General features: G+C 45.9%; 1 protein-coding gene across 1 annotated transcript; it reads right to left on the bottom strand.

The window, feature by feature from the left end:
- Positions 1-19,823: 19,823 nt before the first annotated feature.
- LOC136525985 (uncharacterized) lies at positions 19,824-20,288 on the bottom strand. Its single transcript, XM_066518791.1, has one exon. The coding sequence runs from the start codon at positions 20,286-20,288 to the stop codon at positions 19,824-19,826; it is 465 nt and encodes a 154-aa protein (XP_066374888.1).
- Between the last annotated feature and the right edge of the window lie 3,129 nt (positions 20,289-23,417).

Below are 23,417 nucleotides of genomic sequence, written 5' to 3'. Positions count from 1 at the left end.
AGGAGATGAAGGATCTTCAAGCAACCCCGCCAACATCGAGAACCTTAACAAGGAGCTCAACACTCTTCGTCGAGCTCATGCCAAAGATTAAGAGGAGTTGGCAAAAATGCAGAGGGGCATCACCATGACCATGGAGCTGCGGAATGAAGCCTGGACACGAGAGGATGCGGCCAATGAACGCGTCCATGAGTTGGAGTTCTACGTGGAAGACCTAGAGATGGACAATGCCATTCTTCATGAGAATGTCCACATGCTGTATGATCAACTTCATCCTCCTCATGGGGATGGTGAAGTTACAGATGAAGAAATGATTGTGAATCCAGGAGAAGTCCATGATGAAGAAGAAGAGGAGGATCCTGAGGAGTTAGTGTACTTCTTAGATGAAGATGAGGTTTCGTCCGATATGGGCACGGATGCCGAAGACTGAGAGCTCAGAGTAGTAATAGTTCCTTTACTGCTTTCCTAGAAAGCTAGGGTTGTCTTGTGGGATACAAGACATGTAATATAAATAAGGACCCTTTGTAACATGAAACCTTTTAAATGCTTTCAATAAAGAATAATGTAAGTAAACGTGTTTCTCTAACAGATGCCTTGTCCTATCACCCAAACTGGTGCTAGTGGCTCGCATGATGATGATGAGTGCCCAAATCCTCCACCAATGCCTTCGACTATGGCAGATGCCATAGCCGCACTCGTCAACGCAACGGCAGAGAATGCTAGGCTGTTAAGGGAATTGGCGCAGAACTAGCAGGCCCCATACCCTAATCGTGGCCGTCGTAATGGAAATGACGAGTCAACCTATGTGGATTTTACTGACACACATCCGCCTATGTTCTCTAAGGCAGATGAACCTTTATAAGTTGACGATTGGCTTAGGACAATAGAGCAAAAGTTCGAGCTGATCCACTGTACCGAGGTTCAAAAACCAAGGTTTGCGGCACAGCAACTCCGAGGAGCTGCTGGTGCCTGGTGGGCAAATTTGGTAGCAGTACAGCCCGCTGGTCACCAAATCAACTGGAGGGAGTTCAAGGATGCCTTCAGGGCACACTATATTCCAGACGGTGTGATGACCATGAAGTTAGAAGAGTTCTTGGCTCTTAAGCAAGGGGAGCACCCGGTGATGCATTATGTTGGGCGTTTCAACCACCTGTCGCAGTATGCTATTGAGTATGTGAATACTGATAGGAAGAAGAAGAACTATTTTCTTAGAGGCCTGAACACTAAACTTCAGACCATGATGGCAACCTGTGGTAATGCATCTTATCATGAGACAATCAACATTGCTATCGCTTCAGAGGAGAATTACTGCCGACACAAGGAGGTGAAGAAGAAGAAAATATTTGCTTCCGGATCATCAAGTGGCAAGTGTCAGAAGATAGTATACCATCCTCAGAATCATGGCCGTACACCATTCCGCCCACAACAAGGCCAAAGCAGGCAGCAAATCTTCATTCGCCCTGCAACTAATACGCCTTATACTCATCAAGCACCGCAGCAGCAAAACAATACAAATAACGCAAACCGCAATGCTACTCCCCAGAATCACAATTTTCCATGCTATAATTGTGGTAAACCCGTACATTTTTCCCGAGAATGTCCGTATCCTAGGAAGAACAATCCTGATGCACCCAAAGCCCCTGTTACTCAAGCTCAGAATCAGTACAAGGGCAATGCTCAGATCAATCAGAAGGGTCAGGCCGAGAAGAAAACTAGAAGGGTATTCTATACTCAGGTGGAATCTATTCCAGAAGGAGAACCAGTAATGATGGGTATGTTTCCCATTGCTAAGCATCCTGCAATTACCTTATTTGATTCTGGTGCATCCCATACATTCATCAATCGTACATTTGTTGTGAAGCATGGGATAGCTAATGGGGAAACAAAAGAACCCTATCATATACAGTCGCCCGGGGGATGAATCTGTACAAGGGAGGTAGTTTAGCATGTACCTATTGATTTGAGAGGTTATGAGTTCCCTACCAATATGCTGATATTAAAGGATCAAGATATATATGTGATCCTTGGTATGAATTTGTTAACCCAACACGGGGCTATCATAGATGTCCTGCGTAGAACCATAAGGGTAAATGCACCTGGCAGCAAAACCCAACTTCTCATCCAACTTTCCTTTCCTAAGAGTACAGTGGAAACAGTTTGTGCAACTATTGTTGAAGAAGCCGAGAAAATTTCAGTGGTATGTGAGTTTACGGATGTCTTTCCCGATGATCTGCCTGGTCTGCCACCAGACCGAGACGTAGAGTTCAGAATTGATCTGAAACCAGGAACAACACCAGTATCCAGAAGAGCATATAGGATGCCACCTAAAGAACTAGCAGAATTAAAAATGCAACTACAAGAGTTGTTAGACAAGGGTTTCATTCAACCTAGTTCATCACCTTGGGGATGCCCTGCAATCTTCATGAAGAAGAAGGACCAAACCTTAAGGTTATGTGTTGACTATCGGCTGTTAAATGAAGTCACCATAAAGAACAAATATCCCTTACCCCGAATTGATTTGCTTATTGATCAACTTGCGGGAGCTAAGGTGTTCTCAAAGATAGACTTAAGATTAGGCTACCACCAGATTAAGATCAGACGTGAAGATGTGCCGAAGATAGCGTTTACTACCCGATATGGTCTATATGAGTATCTAGTCATGTCTTTTGGGCTAACCAATGCCCCGGCTCATTTCATGTACCTAATGAACTCAGTTTTCATGCCCGAGTTGGATAAGTTTGTCGTGGTGTTTATTGATGACATTCTTATCTATTCTAAGAGCAAAGAGGAACATGCGGAACATCTCTGCATTGTTCTACAAAGATTAAGAGATCACCAACTATATGCCAAATTCAGCAAATGTGCATTTTGGTTGGAGGAAGTACAATTTCTGGGTCATGTGCTATCTGCTGAAGGTATAGCTGTTGATCCAAGCAAGGTAGAAGAAGTCCTTAACTGGAAAGCACCTACAACTGTTCATCAAGTTCATAGTTTTCTGGGGTTGGCAGGGTATTATCGTCGGTTCATCCCTGACTTCTCCAGAATTGCGAATCCAATTACTGGACTGTTGAAGAATCAAACTAAGTTTGTATGGTCAACTGAATGTGAGGAAGCCTTTTAGACATTGAAGAAGTTGCTGACAACTGCACCAGTATTAGCACAACCGGATATCGAGAGGCCATTTGATATCTATTGTGATGCATCTGGAATTGGTATTGGCTGTGTTCTGATGCAAGAAGGCAGAGTCATAGCATACGCTTCCAGACAACTCAAGAAGCATGAAGAACATTATCCCACCCATGATCTTGAATTAGCTACTGTTGTTCATTCACTCAAGATTTGGCGACATTATTTATTGGGCAATATATGTCATATCTATATGGATCACAAAAGTTTGAAATATATCTTCACTCAGTCAGAGTTGAATATGAGGCAAAGAAGATGGTTGGAACTTATAAAAGATTATGATTTAGAAGTGCACTATCATCCGGGCAAGGCTAATGTGGTTGCCGATGCCATGAGTCGCAAGAGTCATTATCATTGTCTGATTGTAGAACCTATGCAACGAACATTGTGTCAAGAGATGGAGCATATGAATTTACAAATCATAGAACAAGGTTCTTTGTCCAATATTGTAGTTGAGTCCACTATCAAAGATCAGATCATTGCTGCTCAACAGAAAAGTAAGGGCATAGCCCATATTAAGGATAAAGTCAGATCTGGGAGACCAACATGTTTCAAGATTGATGAATTAGATGTCGTATGGTTCAAGGATAGATTGGTAGTACCCAAAAATCTGGAGCTGCGAAAGTAGATTCTTGATGAAGCTCATTCTACAAGATACTCCATTCATCTAGGTAGCAACAAAATGTATCATGATCTGAGAAAGAGATATTGGTGGACCAAGATGAAAATTGAAATAGCTCAATATGTGGCCAAGTGTGATATTTGTCAGAGAGTCAAAGCGGTTCATATGAAGACTGTAGGTCCATTACATTCATTGCCAGTTCCATCTTGGAAGTGGGAAGATATTTGTATGGACTTCATCATAGGATTGCCCAGGACATCTGCAGGCTACAATTCCATATGGGTTATTGTTGATCGCCTAACCAAGATAGCTCATTTCTTACCAGTCAGAGATAAATATCGAGCGGAACAATATGCCAAGCTTTATCTTGATAGAATTTTTAGTCTGCATGGGGCACCCAAGACCATTGTCTCTGACAGAGGGTCATTATTCATATCCAAGTTTTGGAAAAGTCTACATGAGTCTTTAGAAACTAAACTTATCCGTAGTTCTACTTATCATCCGCAAACTGATGGACAGACTGAAAGGGTAAATCAAATTCTTGAAGATATGTTGAGAGCATGTGTCCTTTCCTTTGGTGCTAAATGGGATGAATGCCTTCCCTTAGCTGAATTCTCATATAACAATAGCCATCAAGAGAGCATTAAAATGGCACCATTCGAAGCATTATATGGCCGTAGGTGCCAGACACCTTTAAATTGGTCAGAAGCTGGAGAACGTTGGTTCTTTGGACCAGATGTGGTCAAGGAAGCTGAAGAGAAAGTTAAACTCATACAAGCTAATATGAAGATAGCTCAATCCCGACAGAAAAGCTATGCTGATAAGAGGAGACGACCGCTAGAATTCAAAGTGGGAGATTATGTCTACCTCAAGGTATCACCGATGAAAGGAGTTCATCGTTTTGGGATTCGGGGAAAGTTAGCGCCCCGTTTTGTAGGTCCTTTTCAAATCCAACAACGGTGTGGACCTATCGCCTATCGCATCAAGCTACCAGATCACATGTCAGCTGTGCATGATATCTTCCATGTATCTCAGTTAAAGAAGTGCCTTCAAGTACCTGACCAAGTGGTCGACTTTGGTGATGTAGAACTAGAACCTAATTTGACTTATGCCGAGTACCCCATTAGAGTCTTAGATCAGAAAGATCGAGTCACTCGGAGACGTACGATCAAGTTCTACAAAGTACAATGGAATCAACACACTGAAGATGAAGCTACTTGGGAGTCCGAGGATTACTTAGAAGAGAACTTTCCTAACTTCTTCACTTCTATCTAGTTGCAATACCTTGTCTATGTTGTAACTTGTCTTGTTAGTCAACAGAATGGAAAACCCCCTCACTAGCCTTTTGAATAAAGTTATGATGTGTTAGCTTGACACATTTCCTTTTCCATTACTTAGCCTTGAGTTTTAAATCTCGGGATGAGATTTCTTTAAGGGGGAAGGGTTGTAACACCTCTGGTGTTTTGACCTAGCACTAAAATTTGACATGTCATCATATGCATTGCAAAGCATTCATATAGTATAAAGTTTTGAATGCATTCACTAAATAAGGTTTATTTCATAATGTTGTTATTTCATGTGATGTGTTTCAAAACCCTAAATAAAGATCATGACCACAAGGGTCAAGTTTCATGTGATCATGTGAGACCATGTGACATTTGACTCAAATAACCCTAATGGGCCATGTTACTGGTCAAAAATCAAAGTTAAAGTAAAAGGAAGACAAATCAAATTTGAATTCAAATTCAATTTATAAAAGTCCTTTTTGCCCCTTTTGACTAATTCAAAATCCATGTGGAATTAGGGGTTGAGGCAAAAAGCAAAGTTGAAGATTATTTTATTTAGATCAACTTTGGTATTCAAAGTTTTTCAAGTTTACATATAAAATTTGGAGTAATTTTGAAATGATTCAAATGCTCAAATGCACATGGAGGCAGAATTTGAAAATATTCCTAGAAGCAAAGTTGTAGAGTTTGAAAAATTGAACAACTTTCATTTTTGGAGATTTTCAACTTCTTTAGAAAATTTGAGAGTAATTTGAAAAATGGGCTCAGTGGTAGTTCTGTAAATAGTTCAAAAATCAAAATCCACCTCTCTGCTTGCCACCGGCGCCATGCGGATGTCGCCGCCGATCAGATTTCGCCGCTTCCTCGCGCCTTGACACGCAGCTGGTGCCATGGCGGGTCTGTCCGTGCACTGTCGTCACCAGGCAGTCCCTTCCTGGCTATAAATAGCAACAGTCGCCGCCGTCGTCCCCGTTTTTCTCCTCTGCTCTGCTCCGCCGCCAGTTAGCTCCGCCGCTCGTCGTAGCCATCGTCGAGCAGTCTCCATCGTGCCCAGCTATGCTAACGCGATCGCCTCAGTCTTGCGCTTCTCTATGACTTGCTCACGCCGCTTGAGTTGGCCGGAGTCACCTGGCGCAACAGCTTCTTCCCCGAGCCCGGCCGGAGCTCCGCCACCATCGCCTCGACGTGGCCAGGCCATTCCAGACCGTCTCTGCCTTCACCAAGCCCACCGACGTGACCGTGGTGAGCTACTGAACGTGATGTTCACTTCGCTTTTGACTCTACCACATTCTTGCTGGGGTTACGCCGTGAGCCGACATGCTCGAGCCGCCATGGCCGACGTGGAGTCTTCTCCGGTGTACCTTCTGCCATTCCAAGGACGGGGATGGGTTTGTAGGAGTGTGTAGATCATTTGGGTGAGGTCTGCCTCGCCGGAGCGTCACCGCCGATGCATTTTGGGGCCGGCCAGTGAGGGAAGCGCCGCCATGAGCTATATGAGTCGCTGACAGGTGGGGTCAGCCTGCCAGTGAGAAGGAAGGAGAAGAACAGTGAAATTTTGTATTTTCTGATTTTGAATAGTGCTAAATCTTTGGAAATTTGTAGAAAAATAATCATAGCTCCAAAAATTCTGAAATTTTGTGTGTAGCCTCTGTACATGATCTAGTTTGGTTTAAAAATTTGGAACTTGAAATTTGAATATATTTTTAATGTTCAAATATTCAGTCTATTAATTAATAAATGGAATTTCCATGATTTTTGTAGGCCACTGAATAATTCCAAAAATTATGAAATTTGTTTTGGTACACTAATTTGTCATGGGGAAGCTTACATAAGATTTTCAGGTCATTTGGAACAAGTTCATTTTTGGGCTTAATTCTAAATTAATTCAAAAATAAATAAAGACAAACCCTAAGTGTTTGATTAGTGTTGGATCTTGTTTTGGTCATGTTTTGTGACTAGTAGGGTTTCAAGATCCATTTGGTCAAGTCACATGTGTGGTTCTTGATGGTAGGATTGCAAGTTGGTTTTGTTGGCTTGCAACTGTACCGTGAAGGAAAATCGTATTCGGGGTGTTTTTACATTTCATGTACCATGAAAGCATCATGTTTACATTATCATCGTGTTAAAGCATATGTTATCGTTTTGTGTAGAACTCGAGAGTGAAACGATTCTAGTTGAGCAAGTTCTGGAAGAATCCCCGATTGTCATGGGATTCGGTAATCGTGATACTGACCCGGAGCCTGAGATCGTCAACGAAGGCAAGCCCCGGTTTATGCATTAAACCATTACCTTGTTTACTTTGAAAAGTTTATCACCTATGTTACTTATTGCATTAAGTTGATTATGTCAAATGTCACCTACTTGATGCATTGCCTACCTTGTTAATTGTTTACCATCCTTGAAGATGTTTTCATTTACAAAGGCGTAGTATGCTTAGTATGCTTTATGGTAGGTTTTCAAAGTAAAAGTTTCGATACAATCAAAGATGGCATACTGGCCAAAGAAAGAAAGAAGATAGAATGAACTAGAGACTAGTTGGGTGACTTATCTTGAATGTTGGGTAATGTTGCCGACTATGTCGCTTAAAGGCCACTCATTGTGGATCTTCTGAACGAGACACTTTGTAGTACTGGTCACATACTCCGGTAAGCCTACTTTGGCTAATCTGATACTAAGACGAATGCCCATGCACTGGGAGTGGAGAGATGGCGGGAGTAGCATGTACCCTCATGGCTGGAATGTGGCCGGATTTGAGGTGTGCTGTGCTCTCGAGTGGCGTGGAGATGGCTTAGTATAGGAGGATCCGATAGCGAGGTTGATATATGCAAGATTGAGTTCTACATATGTCGTGTGATAAGGAATCCCCAGCTGGGACTTGAATCAATTCGAATTGCCGGTGCTTCGTGGATATGGAGACTCGATTCATTACAGAAGCAATGCAGGACTAGTGAATTACTAAAATATGAGAAAAAGAATGGAATGAGAAGGAATGGAATAAGGGAAAAGTACATTTAGTTTGAGATAATGAACTAAAAGGACTTAGGGGTTAAATTTGAGAATAGGTTAAATATAGTAAGCTTTTGGCAAAGGACTTTGAATTTTGCTACATCCTTACCTTGTCCCAAACCCCTGCATCTCTAAAGTCTTACACCCCATTACGTCGGGTTAGTCTTGTTGAGTACTTTTGTACTCAGGGTTTGTTAGCCCTTGTTGCAGGTGAGTCGCATGTGCATGCTTGTTTTGGTCCCTACTGCATGTCGGTGTTTGAAGTCAATGATGATGAGGAGTAATGAATGGCCATTGGACAAGGCACTAGTTTGTATGATAAATAAAGTTAATGTAATATTATCCCGCTACAATGGTTGTATAACACTTATGGTATTGTAAGTTTAAAAACAACTGGTTTGTAACCTATGTTACCTTAAGACTTCCACTATCTTTACTGTGATGTATATATTTGAATAAACTGTTGTAATCTGCAATGTCTGTGATTGGGATCCTGTTTGAAAAGAGAATCGTGGATGATGCGGGTTTCCCGAGGACACCCGACAGACCTGTTGAGTTGTTGGGAACTCATGAACGCTATCCGAGGTCTGTTAAGACAACGATAGGTGCACGTGGGCCCAATTCCTTAGGAGGTTCTGCCACATGTAGGTCATTCCATTTTACTAAGGAAATGAGGCCTATGACATTTTGGTCAGAAGATCTGTAACGACCCGAATCCGTTACACCCTAGGCAGTCATTTTTGACTATCAAGGATAGTTACCTACCAAGTCACCCCAAAGATTTCTAATGTGTTATGCAAGTCAATACATCGAAGCACCCTATGAGAAAGACAGAGTAGTTATCATCAGGCTTGCACCCAGAGTGAAAGAAAACCTCTACATGGATTAGAGTTCATCCTATTAACATCATCAACACCAACTCAGTCCCCAGAAGCTACTCAAGAGCAATGAATTGGTCACCAATAACTAACCATCCAATGACTTGGTCAAAACAACAATGACTGAGACTACCGGACCATCTGCCAGGTTATCAGACCGTCCTACAGAAACTAAACCAGAGCAAACTTAAGTGGAAATGGGCTGTTTACCAATTGTGGAAGTGGACCCACATGTCAACATGAGTTGGCATATGTCTTTAGCTAGAAACACACCCTTTCACCCACTCCCTCCCTCATCCATTCACTTGCAACCCTCTCCCTCTCTCTCTCTAACTCTCATGAGCAAGGAAGAACCCTAGAACTAGAGAGAGAAAGGAGTGAAGAAGGGAACGGAGGAGGAAAGGAAGGAGAAGAAGAAAAGCATCATCACCCTCCCATGTATCTCATCAACATCTTCAATCTAATCATGGTGAGCTCAAGAGATTAGCTCTTATTTTGTGGATTTTCCCTAAGAGTCTAATTTGTGGATCTTGGTGGAAGCTTGGAGATCTCTTGCTAGAGGTGGATTCATCACATGTAGAGTAAGTCCAAGTGACCCTTATCCACCTCCATCACCTTGTCATCTCATGGATCCACTTTAAGGTATTTGTTTGGATATTTGCAAGGAGAGGATGATGGATGGAGGACTTGCATGTTGGGATAAGAAGGGGCTTGAATGGAAGAAGAGTTGGATCTTCAATCTTTTGGCTATGGAATCTCTCAATCTCAAAGCCAAGGATCTCTAGCTCAATCTCAAGGTTTGTCTCTTTTCTCTTGAGTTTTGGTTTAATTCCTAAGCCTTAACCACACTTAGTATAACTAGCTCAAAACCTAGCTATCTTGAGCCTAGTGAGCCACCTAAGCTACCCTAGGAATATTTGGCACATGCTAGATGCACAACTCCACAAGATTAAGCTCGAACCTTGGTTTTCCCAAGAGCATAGGTTCTGTCGCCTGATTTATGGAGTGTTCATCAACATGACGGAGTGTCTGCCAAAACCCCAGGAAGCCACTAGAAAGCCTTATCTATAGTCAGCCTGGACCAATGGAGTGTCTGTTGAATTATAAAGACTTATAGTCAGCAACCCAAGAGAACCTAGTTCCTACCGGAACGTCCATCAGTCGATCGGACCATCCGATGTTAGTAGCAATCCTAAATATAGCTACGTCCTGAACCTATCGAAGTATCCGTGACCTCCGCGGAGTACCCACTAGCCTGAATAGAACCAACCCAAAGACAACCCATCTTGGCACCCAGCACAGCGGAGCATCTATCAGCTAGGACAGAGTGTCCGATAGTACATAGAGGGTGTGAGATTATCTATCAAGCTTACCCAAGAAGTCAACAATACTAGTTTATATCCATTACCAAATAATGCAACAGTAGAGCCACAATAAATGCCCCTTTCCAAGTTCTCAGTATTGACCTATGCACTCATATCCTTTCCCGTTATCTCAATCATTGATGTATCTCCTCAGTCGCGTTTCTCTTATTCTTTCAGGAATGTCTTGAGTAAAGATCGTGTAGTTGTACAAGTCCTCATCGTTATCTTCGAGAGTTAGGATGACAACGAATCAGGCAGACACCCCACTACTATGAACCCTATTTTGGATACTTACTACTTGTCTCATCATGAGTATGCATTTCATTTGAATATGAGTAATAACTTAATGATGCTTCACTAAGTTAGAACTACTTAGTAATTGATTAGAGCCTTCTTTATTCAATGGGTTTGGTAATGTTTAATTGCTTACTTGCTTAGTAACAGTAGCAGTCAAGTATGAGAAGGGAACTCATGCTTGCGCGTGTAGGATGCTACACTGGTTAATTAACTATTAAAATGAATGAGGGTTATAACTTGTGTATCTTCCCTAATCTTGATTAAGGACTCAATCTAGTCTTGATATATGAACTTAAGGATCAATTTGGCTAATCATGCTCAAGCGAGGGGTAGGTCACTATGAGTGTGGGATCTCAAGTGATGTAGCTCATGGAGCAGTTAAGGACCATGCATTGGGATAGTGAGTCTAAGTAACCACCCGTACAGACCACATATCATAAATGGGAGTGGTAAGCCAAGTAACTGATTGTGACCGGTTTGTCTATTCAACTGGCAAGAGGGTGTCGCTTGGAAGATGGTGGAAGCATGACCTGAGGAACTGGGAAGATGGTGGAAGCCTAACCTAGGAAATAGTCGAACCTTCCATGGACATTCTGGCTAGATTAGGGAAAGGTTGGAGAACATGAGGCAACCCTTACCCATTCACGGGTATGGTGGTTCATCCCGGTCTCCGTGTGGGTATAGTTGTACCCTCTATGCAGAGTTTGAAAGCCTAAAGTCTTTTGGGACAGAACCATTTGGTTGTTCTTACTTTCTATACCCATGGTAGAGTTGTTAATGAGCTATGAGCACTTATGTGTAATCTTGATATTAATTGTGCACTCCCGTTCTAGTGATCGAGCATAGCATGTCATATCTCTAAGAAACACCATTGCTTTCCGCAAATGTACAAATGTCTGATATTCTCCTTTGCACTGTCGTTAAGTTGTTTTGCAGGTTGTTAATGCATTTCCTCCAAGACTAGCTCCGATGAATGCCACGGTTAGTAGACCTTGGAAGATCATTTTCCAAGATGAGCTACATGTAACCCGATGAGTAGAGGAGTGAAATGAGATGTAACCTAGACTGAAGGCAATGTTTAGATAGATTGTTGGTGTTATTAGTAGTTTCTTGTTTAGAATCTATTTTATGTCATCAATGATGTTTCAGCTATGTGTTGGAGACTAGAGTCTGTATGTAATTGAGTTGTTCGGTATGCCTTGTATCAGGAATGTGTGTGTAACTCAACATAAAGATCCTAAAGAGGAGTTGCTAAGTGCGCTCCTATGGGCCTTGTGGTGGCGTGAGCGATGACCCCCGACAAGATCGACAATGAAGATGACATGCAGCGGACTGAGAAGCCACATAGAGACCCTACATGTGCATGGGGAAGTCTTATGGGTTATCCATGAAGTTACCTGACTAGAGCTTGGCCCTTGTGAGGGGCTCCAACGAGGACTAGGGGAAAGCCTAAGATTTTTGATACCTTGGAAAAAAATCATCAGTGTGGGAGTTTCCATTCTCTAACTCTTTGTGTTTCTGTGTCTACTTTGCATTCCTTGGTGTTTACCTTCCTAGTCTAGCTTTCTAAGGTAACGATAGAGTTGGAACCTATGGTGAAAACTCTTTTTTGTGTTAGAGATAGCAACACTTATTAGAGAAACCTAGTGTTCATCTAAATAGATCTTGTGTAGGTTTTGGTGAGTCAGTTTTAGTTGGCCATAGGTTTTCATGTAACCTAATTCAACCCCCTCCTATTAGGTGTCTTAGTTCCTTCAATTAACTTAATCTACCAATGCAATAGATATAGTGCACCATTTTTTCATTGATTACCCTTTAAATGTGATAGGGGCAAAAGGATCAAATGGCCCAAGAGAGAGGGATGAATTGAACTATAAAAACTTAAAGCAACAACCTTAACATATTGTACTACTTTATCTCTCTTGCAAGGCTAGCCCTAGAACTAAGCAAGAACGCTAAGATGAATCCTTAGGGCCATCATACTAAGCTTAGTCCTTAACAAGGTTCACACTAACAATTAGGTCATTAAATGTGGAATGTAAGCCCTACAAACTAGCTAGGAGCAAACTATAATGAGAAAAATCTTAGAAGTCATAGACATGTCTGTCGACAGAATATCGTTGGCAGTCCTCCGAGGGGTATCCCACGGAGGTAGATTGATCGACAGAGGAGCATGAGATCAAGAACAAGAAGGCAACAGAGACACACGAGTTAGATAGGTTCAGGCCGTCAGTATGACATAATACCCTACTCCTGTGGTCTGTTGGTTTATATTAGCTATCGTCTGATATTGCATGTGTTTGGAGGGGGTCCCTGCCCACCTTATATAGTCCGAGGAGCAGGGTTACAAGTTGATTAGATCTGAGAGATAACTAGAAAGTAATAACCGATTATAGGAATCTTGGGATCATACATATCCTAACAGGTCTCGTAGTATCTTTGGGATATCTTCCAAATGCCTTGCGGAAGGCGCTCACCAGAATCATGCCCCGCAAGGCTTCATCTTGTGGGCTGGGCCACCCCTGAGGGCGTAGCCCATGTGGTCTGCCATGGGTATCTAGGGTCATACCTCCCACAGCTAGTCCCCAAGCACCTTGTACCCATTGTGCAACGCCATCTTGAGCTTGTCCGAGCAGGTGCGAACAAAGCCGAGCAGTCGAACTCATGGTCCGACCACTGTGATGAGTTGCCAAATAGTTGTGAGCAGTTGCCGAGCAGCGTGTACTATTTCCAAGCAGCACAAACCGTAGCCGAGCAGCATAACCCAAGCATGGCTTGCCATTAGGGTGTAAGGAGCTCCAGTTCAGAATCGAAAATTTCTTCGTAGTGGATCAAGTGTGCCCACTTAGAGTCCGACCACGAGAAAAGGAGATAATGTTCCTTAGCTTCGAGAGGCGTGGAGTCTTCTAGAATAAAGCAAGCACATTCACTGCGAGGTGAAGTGTGCCCACTTAGTCCCCGAGCCTGACAGTAGATGACGTAGTCATATGGTGCCAGGGTCCAATGTAGAAGAATAGTAAAAGACCAGCCGAGTAGACAGCCAGTCCTCAAGCGCAATGCTGAAATGAGAGAGAGCACATTCACCGCAAGGTGAAGTGTGCCCACTTAGTCCCCGAGCCTGACAGTAGGTGACGCAGTCACGTGGTGCCAGGGTCAGAAATAGAAAAATATTAAAAAGACCAGCTGAGTAGGCAGCCAGTCCCTGTGTCATTTACTGAGATATATGAAAAACTCCACCATGGAGAAAAAACCGGAGTAATGGCTGTATAGTAACCGTTACTGAGCCTCAATAAATGGCGGAGAAGTCGGCGATTATTCGGCGAGTAATAACCAATGGCGGCGATAAATGAGCGACATGGGCTGCAGTTATGCGAAAGCCCAGGCTGCGGCCCATTAATCCGCGTCGGAGAATTCGGAGGGGCGTAAATTGCGGGCACAGCTTCCCAAAAACCCTTGAATGCGTGAGGGTGGGGAAAGTTCTTTATAACTGCGCCGCCGCATCCCGCGTTCATACCTTTGCCACTCTGCCATTCCGTCTTCATCCTCAATCCTCGTGTTTTTAGATTCGCTTCCACATTTGCTTCCGCCACCAAACCCCAATCACATCGGAGAGATGGCGTAGAAGAAAGGAGCTACCAAATCGAAGAAAACAAGCCCCAAGAAGGCGAGCATCGGAGCCCGGCGGGATGAAGAGTGGGTGCCATCGCGAATGGGAGAGGCGGAGCTTAACAGATTGGTGGAGGCTAGCGTTCTTCCTGATCGTGCTACCGCCAGATGGTGGCCGACCCTCGGTGAGTCCTTCCCAATGCCTCATACTGATGAAGTGGTGGTATTCGAGGATTATTTCTGGCGTAGGTTGGGATTTCCTGTTCATCCATTCCTGAGGGATCTATTGGAGCTTTGGGTGGTTAGTCTGTGCAACCTCCATCCCAATACCATTCTACACATCTCAATCTTCATCCATTTCTATGAGGCATATCTCAGAATCCTCCCCCATTTCAACCTCTATCGTTACCTGTTCTGGCTAAAAAAGAGAGGCGGCGGTGGTTCCAAAGTGATTGGTGGGGGTGTACCTTCAGCCATGCGATGGGATGGCGGGCAAGTACCTTACTATGCCACTGAACACATCATTGAAAGGGTGGAATGCCAGGTGGTTCTACATAAAACAGAGCCACCTAGCCATTTGCTGCGATGCCGACCACATTCCAAAGAGTCGGAGGAGCTGGTCGGAGATGCCAAACAATGCTGACATGGAGCAAGTGAGGGAGCTTCTTGCCTTAATAAGGGGCATGAGAACCAACGGCGTATTGGTAGCGGCAAGCTTTATAGTACGCCATGTGCAGCCCTGTAAAGAGAGGGCGCATCCAACCTTCGAGTTCAAGGGGAGACCGACGGTACCTGGGAGAGGCCAGAGATGTTGTCGAGGAATGTTTGTTAATAGCGGGCTGCAGAGCTATTCACTCTGTTTTCCTCTTTCAACATGTCAGGGTATATAAAGCCCTTCAACTGCAAAAATCTACCCCTCAGGTAAATATCTTAGTTGTGCATTCCTGATGCTTTTTATCCTTCTTGATTACCGAGCAGTGGACTGATTTACCTATGCGAAGATCCACTCATAGGATAGGGCGGTGTACTTTTCAAGTGTGCTGAAGGGCAATTGGCCACCAGCTGTGGATGCACGACCACCAACTCAACCTAAAGGAAGTGCCATCGGTGTCTTGTTGGATTCTGGAGGCATGGATGTTGGTCAGATGGAGAGTTCTCCCCCGATGTCAGAGAAAGCCCAGGGGAAGAGGGCAGCGGTAGACGGGCCAACCCAGAAGAGGAGGAAGACGGCGGGTGCTGCTCCCATCAAACCGGGCGGCATCTCACTTCACGGTGATCAAACCAGTCAAACGCAAAGGACCGCTGTGTTCGACTGGTCTAATGACGATGAAGTTCCGATAGATCCTCCACCAAGCACGAAGGAGCCTCTGCGTAGGACTCCCACGGGGAATCAATCATGGGGAGGTGAAGAAGTCCCTGAGCCACAGACGAGGAAAGTTCCTGAGCAGCGGACGAGGGAAGTTCCCACACAACAAACGACGGGAGTCCCTGCGGGGCAAATGATGGGAGTCCCCGAGCAACAGGCTAAGGCAAACCCGAAGCAGTAGGTGGAGAGGGCTCTAGAGCGTCAGGCAGAACAGAGGTTGACTATGGAGGAGCCAAGACCTCCTCCGTAGAGTACAAGAGTCGACCCCATGGCCGTGCCTAGGGTCTCGGGTAGGCACCACCGGTTCAAGAAATCGAACCGGCAGACCAAACCGTATCCTTGTCTTGGAGTTAATTTGCTATAGTTTCTTAACTTTTGTGATGACTGACGAGCGGACTTGATGCAGAGAAAGGCGTATGACGGATCCAGTCCTGCCCATCCAGACTAATGAGTAGCCGAAGGCTGGCTCCGAGATGGAGGGAATGCCAGTGGACCCCATCCTAGAGTCCCTGGGTGCTCGTCAGCACCCGAGGAAGCCAATTGCCATCGTTGGCGGACTTGGCGGTGGCGAACAGCTGCTGTCGATGGCAAACGAGTCAGCAACTACACCCTCGGCGACGGGAGGCACCGCCGGGTCCTCTAGAGTAGAAACTATAGTTACCAGCGTCGTGCCGGAATCTGGAACGAAGAATTTTGTAGTGCCAAAGGAGCAGACAGCGCTCCCTGAGGCATCGAAGGGCATGGTCGGACCTGCTATCTAGCCACCGAGCCCCTAGGCTATAGCAGAGGAGGACTAGGTGGAGGAGATCAAGCATGAGGAACCTCGACCCCAAGCTGTCCGAATCCTCCGAAAGCGCGGTGATGACATAGTAATTGTTGAAGAGGAGGACACCACCAGGGAGTTCAGGAGACTAGAAACCGCCCTTGCTAGGGTGATGAAGCAGATCAAGGTTAGTACTACATCTGGAATGCTCCTATTTGATGTTGGGAATTGGATTTCGACATTGTCATTGTGCATTTGCAGGAGATAACTCGGACTGCCGAGCAGCACCGCCAGCAAAGAGGATGGAGCCCCTCGCTGAGGAGAACGAAAAACTCAAAGAGGCGGTGAACGTCTTGGAGAGAAACATCTAGGGGGCTCAGCATGAACAAGACCTTACAGAGTCCAGCGCGTGGGACCTGGAATACCAGAGGGGGTCCTGTCCGAGCAGCTGGTGGCTGTGTTTGAGCAGCTGCGGAGCCAGTCTGAGCAGCTATGGAGCTAGTCCGAGCAGCTAGCTACTGTCTCTAGACAACTAAGGAGTGCCTCTGAGCAGTTGGAACAGAAATCCGAAGAGCTCAGAAGTGTATCAGAGCAGAAAGCAGGGACAGTATATCGACGGATGCACTTGGTATTGCTGAACAACCATATTTTTGGTGGTAACTGTTGCGCTTGTAGAGCAAGATGCAGAGCTCAGCCAACTGTGCTAGGCCATCGAACAACTTCAATAGGAGAAGGCGAAGGAGTCTGAGCGAGCAGACAAACTGGCCGAGGAGTTGAAAGGTGAATATCTCCTGGTCGAAATTGCTATCGAAGTAGTTTCCTTATATGATGGAACATTGTAACGCTTGCAGGCTACCGTCATAAAGCCATGACACAGTTTGATGTGCTGGTGCAGGAGGCCAGGACCCAAAGGGATAACTTCGATGCTGTAGTCGCCGCAATTAAACCGGTGCTTGACTGTGTCGACCTGGAACCAGGTATTCAGCTCGACGGAAGGCGGCAACATTCGGACACCATCATCTAGAGGTGCAAGGCAGCATGGGAGAACTTCAAGAGCTTCAACCGCGATGCCATTGTGTCTGTCGCTACTCACGCCCTTGCGGTGGTTCGGTCCCATTACCCAACCATCGACCTTCAGGCGATAGGGGGTGGGTTAGCCGAAGGACTGAGCGATGCAGAGACCCAGTAGTTGGAGGATCAGGTGGAGGATGCAGCGAAGAAGCTGGCCAGTGATATAGACCTGTTCGGTGAGACGGACGGTGATGGTGGGGCTTGATGATCTATTCAGAGATTGTCATCTATAATATCTCGACTGTGTTGTTAGAACGCGCGAAAGCACAAAAACAATTATGTATGTGAGGAATGTTACAAGGTGCATGTGTATGCAGTTTGCTTGTATTTTTGGCAAAAAAAAAATCCTCATAGTGTTGTCCATGACGTATTTATTTGGAGTATAAGTAGAGTCCGAGCAGTTAGTTTGATACTGACCCCTATGGCCTCAGCTAGCCCATAGTCCATAATGTCGAGCGTGGAGCCCATGCACGTGTAGGAGGAACAGGCGTGACCAAGGAACCATAGCCGACCACCCATAACGCAGAGCGCGGAGCCCGTAGCACACGTAGGGAGAGATAAGAGACTAGGTCTTCTCCATAGAGAACATAGTGAAACATGTGCTGCTCGGCGATTATTGAAATAACTTGGAGATATAGGTAGTATAAGCGGCATTCGAGCAATTAGTTCTGTGCTGAGCTCCCGACCTTGGCTAGCCAAAAGTCCATAATGTTGAGCGAGGAGCTCGTGGACGTGTAGGATGAACAGGCGTGACCAAGGAACCATAGCTTACAACCCATAACGCAGAGCGCGGAGCCCGTGGCACATGTAGGGAGAGATCAGAAACTGGGTCTTCTCTGAAGAGAACAGAAAAGAAAGTTTGTTGCTCGCTAATCGGCGAAATATCTTGGATATTTAGGGCAAAGTGTTCGGCGATTTGGAGAAAACTTATTTGGCAATTTTTGGCGAAAATGTGTCGGTGATTTGGAGAAATCGTTCGGCGACATTGGAGAGAACTATTCGGCGACATTGGAGAGAACCATTCGGCGATATTAGAGAGAACCGTTTGGCAATATTGGAGAGAACCGTTCGGCGATAACGTTGGAGAGAACCGTTCAGTGATAACGTTGGAGATTTGGAGAAACGTGGTCGGTGCAGTTATGTCTATTTCGTATTGGAGTTCATTATGGAGTAGCATAGAGCTCAGCGACCGTAAGTGGGGGTTAAACCACAATGCAGAAAAGTGGAGACAGGTTATGGAGACCAAAACTTTATTCAACATAAAGTGGAGAGTACATATCTAGAGCGTTTCAAGTATAGAAACGTATAAGGTGCTTGATGTGCCACGAGTTGGGAACATCAATTCCGTCTAAGTCACATAGGCAATAAGACCCTAGTCGGATGACCTCTTTGACGACGTAAGGCCCTTCCCAATGGGAAGAGAGCTTGTGTATCCCTTCAGTTTTTGTTTTCTATGGAGAACGAGGTCACCGACAGCAAATGAACGACCTTTGGCATTGCGATTGTAGTACCTCCGCAAGCCTTCCAGATATTTGGCTATGCGGACGTAGGTGATTAGGAGTTCCTCCTTGGCCCCATCGATGTCCTCTGTCCGAACAGCCATGACCTGCTCTTCATCAAAATTTTCCACCCTAGGTGCTCGGAAGGCAATGTCTGCTAGTAGGATGGCTTCTGAGCCATAGACCAAGAAGTATGGAGACACACTGATGCTGCGACTAGCTTGAGTATGCAGTCCCTAGATTACAGCTGGTAGCTCCTTGAGCCATCTGCCCGGGTGCTTTTCTTCTTTCTTATATAGTCTCTTTTTGAGGGCATCAAGGATCATGCCGTTCGCCTGTTCGACCTATCCGTTGGCTCTAGGATGAGCAATGGAGACGTATTTAATGGAGATGCAACAATCTTCGTAGAAGTCCCAAAAAGTGATGGCTAGTAAATGTAGTTCTGAGGTCGGTGATGATGTTGTTCGGGAGACTGAATCTGTGGATGATATCTTTGAAGAGCTCGACTGCTTTCTTTGCAGTAGCCGAGACGAGCGGTTTATACGCAATCCACTTGGAGAACTTATCAATGACAACGTATATGTACCGGAAGCCACCTGGCATTGGCTTGAAAGGCCCAATCATATCCAGTGCCTAGCATGCGAAGGGCTAGGAAGCTAGGATGGTTTGCAGCTCTTGTGCCGGCACGTGTATTTGCTTGGCAAAAAATTGACATCCTTCACAATGTCGTACAAGGTCTTCTGCATCAGAGATGGCTGTGGGCTAGTAGAAACTCGCTCGGAAAGCCTTGTCAACCAGTGTTCTCGAGACCACGTGATTGCCACAGGAACCAGAGTGAATTTCGAGAAGTAGCTTCACTCCCTCTTCTTGGGTGATGCATTTTTACAGAATCCCTTCCTTGGCACTTTTCCTCATCAAATTGCCGTCCACCAGCATGTAATGCTTGCTTCGATGAATTAGGCGTTCGATTTTAGTCTTGTTGGAGGGTACTTCAGCACTGGTGAGGTACTTGATGAATTGTTCCTTCCAATCGGCGGCCGGTGAAGGTACCGATAGTACCAGCTGCTCGGCAGGGGGAACTTCCTGTACTTCCTTATCTTCCTTAATGGACGGCACCAGGAGATCTTGAATGAAGACCCCCGGTAGACTCATGGCGCGAGAAGAGCCCAACTTGGATAAATGATCGGCGAGCTGATTTTGGTCGCGTACCACGTGGTGGTACTCGATGCCGTAGAATTTTCCTTCAAGTTTTCTGACTTCGACACAATATGCATCCATCTTCTCACTGGAGCAAGACCAGTCTTTGTTGAGCTGGTTGATGACCAGCGCGAAGTCCCCGTATACCATGAGGCATTTGACGCCGAACTCAATGGCTATACAGAGTCCGTGGAGACATGCTACATATTCAACGGCGTTGTTGGAGGCCAGAAAGTGTATCCGAAGAACGTATCAGAGCTTATCCTTTGTTGGCGTAACGAACAGAATGCCCGCACCAGCACCATTGATGTTAAGGACGCCACTGAAGTACATCACCTAGTGCTCAGGGCAAGTGGCAGCGATGGGCTCTTGGATCTCGGTCCACCCAGCGACAAAATCAGCAAGTGCCTGCGACTTGATCGTAGGCCTGCTTCTGAATTCAAAGGAGTAAGTGCCGAGCTCGACAGCCCACTTGATGATATGACCGTTGGCCTCTTTGTTACGGAGGATGTCCCTAGAGGGAACTCAGAGACCATGACAACCTTGTAATACTCGAAGTAGTGGCGGAGCTTACGCGATGTAATCAAGATGGTGTATAGCAGCTTTTGGACCTAAGGATAATGAGTTTTGGGCTCATTAAGGACCTCACTGATGAAGTATACCAGACGTTGCACCTTATAGGCGTGCCCAACCTCCTCACATTTGACCACGATGGTTGTGCTGACAACGCGGGAAGTAGCAGCGATGTAGATCAGGAGAGTTTCATTTGGCCATGGCGCCGTCATAATCAGAGGCTTTGTTAGGAACATCTTGAGCTGCTCGAAAGCTGTATCTACCTCTTTCGACTAGTAAAAGCACTTGGAGGCCTTGAGGAGTTTGAAAAACGGTAGCCCTTTTTCGCCGAGGTGCAATATGAAGTGGCTTAAAGTAGCCATGCAACCTGTAAGTTTCTGTATATCCTTGATGCATGTTGGCCGTTTCATGTTGGTGATGGCGGAGACCTTATTAGGGTTGGGTTCGATGCCATGAGCGTTGACAATGTAGCCCAGTAGTATACCGGATGGAACTCCAAAAATGCACTTTGAAGGGTTCAACTTCCATCAGTACTTTTTTAGGTTGGCGAACGTTTCTTCAAGGTTGGCAATAAGATTGTCGGCGGTCCTAGACTTGATGACCACATCATCGATGTAAGCCTCGACGTTGTGGCCAATCTGTTGATCGAGGCACATCTAAATGACACTTTGATAGGCCACCCTAGTGTTCTTGAGTCTGAAGGACATGGTGGTGTAGCAGTATGCACCGAAGGGCGTGATGAATGACGTCTTGATCTGGTGTTCTTCCTTGAGGGAGATCTGGTGATAGCCGGAGTTACAGTCAAGGAAGGAGAGCAGTTCGCATCCGGCGGTGGAGTCTACAACCTCGTCTATCCGAGGCAAACCAAAAGGGTCTTTAGGGCAGTGTTTGTTAAGATCAGTGTAATCAACGCACATTCTCCATTCCTTATTCTTTTTTGAATGAGAATAGGGTTTGCTAACCACTCAGGATGATACACTTCTTTTATAAATCCGATAGTTAAGAGCCATTTTATTTCTACCCTAATAGCTTCCTTCTTGTCTAGCACAAATCGGCGGAGTTTCTGCTTGATCGGTTTGGCGGTCGGCGAGACATTCAAGGAGTGCTCGATCTTCTCCCGTGGTACCCCTGGCATGTCTGCAGGTTTCCAAGAAAACACGTCGGCATTGGCATGTAGGAAGGAGATGAGCGTGCCTTCCTATTTGGGGTCAAGGTGAGCCCCAATCTTCATGGTCTTGGAAGGGTCATCGAGGCTGAGGCTGACCTCCTTTATTTCCTTGGACTTGGCGGAGGCACGGGGAGGCTCCAGCTCTAGGATCTCCATGTCATCGGTGGGCACCGTCTTGGCTTCGGTGACCACGCTGGCCATCTGGATGGAGAGGTCGGTGGCTTCGGCGAGAGCGAGACTCTCTGTCTCATAGGCGTAGGTGATGGAGAGGTTGGCCCGCAGGGCTAGAACTCCTGCAGGCGAAGGCATCTTCAGCACCAGATACGCATAGTGCGGTATAACCATGAACTTGGCTAGAGCTGGTCGACCAAGTATGGCGTGGTAGGCGGTGTTGAAGTCAGCGATGTAGAAGTTGATGTGTTCAACATGGTAGTTGCTTGCCGTGCTGAATTGTACTAGTAGGGTGATCTCCCTAAGCGGTTTGGAGGCCCAGCCAGGTACCACACCCCAAAAGGAGGAGTCGGAGGGTGTGAGATCTGATAACCTAAGGCTCAGCTCCTTTAGGGCTCCGATGAAGAGAAGATTCAGGGTGCTCCCACCGTCCACGAGCACCTTTCTAAAAAGCATCTTCTGGACAGTTGCATCGAGGATGAGGGGGAAATGCCCTATATAGGGGATGTCCACCCACTAGTCGGCCTTACTGAAGGTGATGGGTACCTCAGACCATGGGCGATAACTGGGGTTGACAGTGTCATCTTCCGTAGTGATGGAGAGCATCCACCGTGCAGCAAGCTTCCGTTCTCTTCTGCTTTCGGTGGAGGTGAGGTCCCCAAAGATGGTGGTGACCACCTTGTCATGGTCTTGGAAGACATTGTTGTTGCCCCCAGGTGGTCGGCGGCCTCCGGCTCCATCGTTGGCGTCGTCTTCTAGCTTTTTGTCCTAAAATTCCTTAGCCAAGCCGAGGCAGTTCTTCATCTTGTGTTTGGCGTTCTTGTGAAGAGGGCACGGGCCATCGAGGATCTTTTGGTACTGCTCGTTGTAGTTGCGCTTGGCACGGGTTGATTGATGGCGGCGATGATGTGGTCTAGCCGGTGGTGACAATTTTGGCTAGGCTTGGGTCCTTCTGTTCGATCACGGCCGCTGTCACGATGGTAACTACGGTCGTTGGAGCGGCGGTCGTTGTGGCGTTGGTCATCAAGGCGGTCGTCATAGCGGTGAGGCTGTCGATGGGTGCCCGCATCCTCGTTGAAGCGCACCTTGGCTCCCTCGGCATCGGCGTACTGGTTGGCAGTAGTGATCATCTCGCCAATGCCTGTGGGCGGCTTGTGGTTGAACTTGGAGCGAAGCTCGCGATGGTGGAGTCCTCGGGTGAAGGCGGTGATGACCTCAGCTTCCGTGATATTGGGAATAAAATTCCTCATCTCGGAAAAGCATCGAATGTAGCTGTGGAGGAGCTCAGATGGCTTCTGGTTGATGTGGTTGAGATCATGCTTGGTTCTTGGCCGAGTACACGTAGCCATATAATTGTCGGTGAAGAC

Source organism: Miscanthus floridulus, chromosome 19 (genome assembly GCF_019320115.1).
Source record: "Miscanthus floridulus cultivar M001 chromosome 19, ASM1932011v1, whole genome shotgun sequence".
Lineage (NCBI taxonomy): Eukaryota > Viridiplantae > Streptophyta > Magnoliopsida > Poales > Poaceae > Miscanthus > Miscanthus floridulus.
Note: the sequence above shows the minus strand (reverse complement) of the source record. Positions and strands in the feature narration are given on the sequence as shown.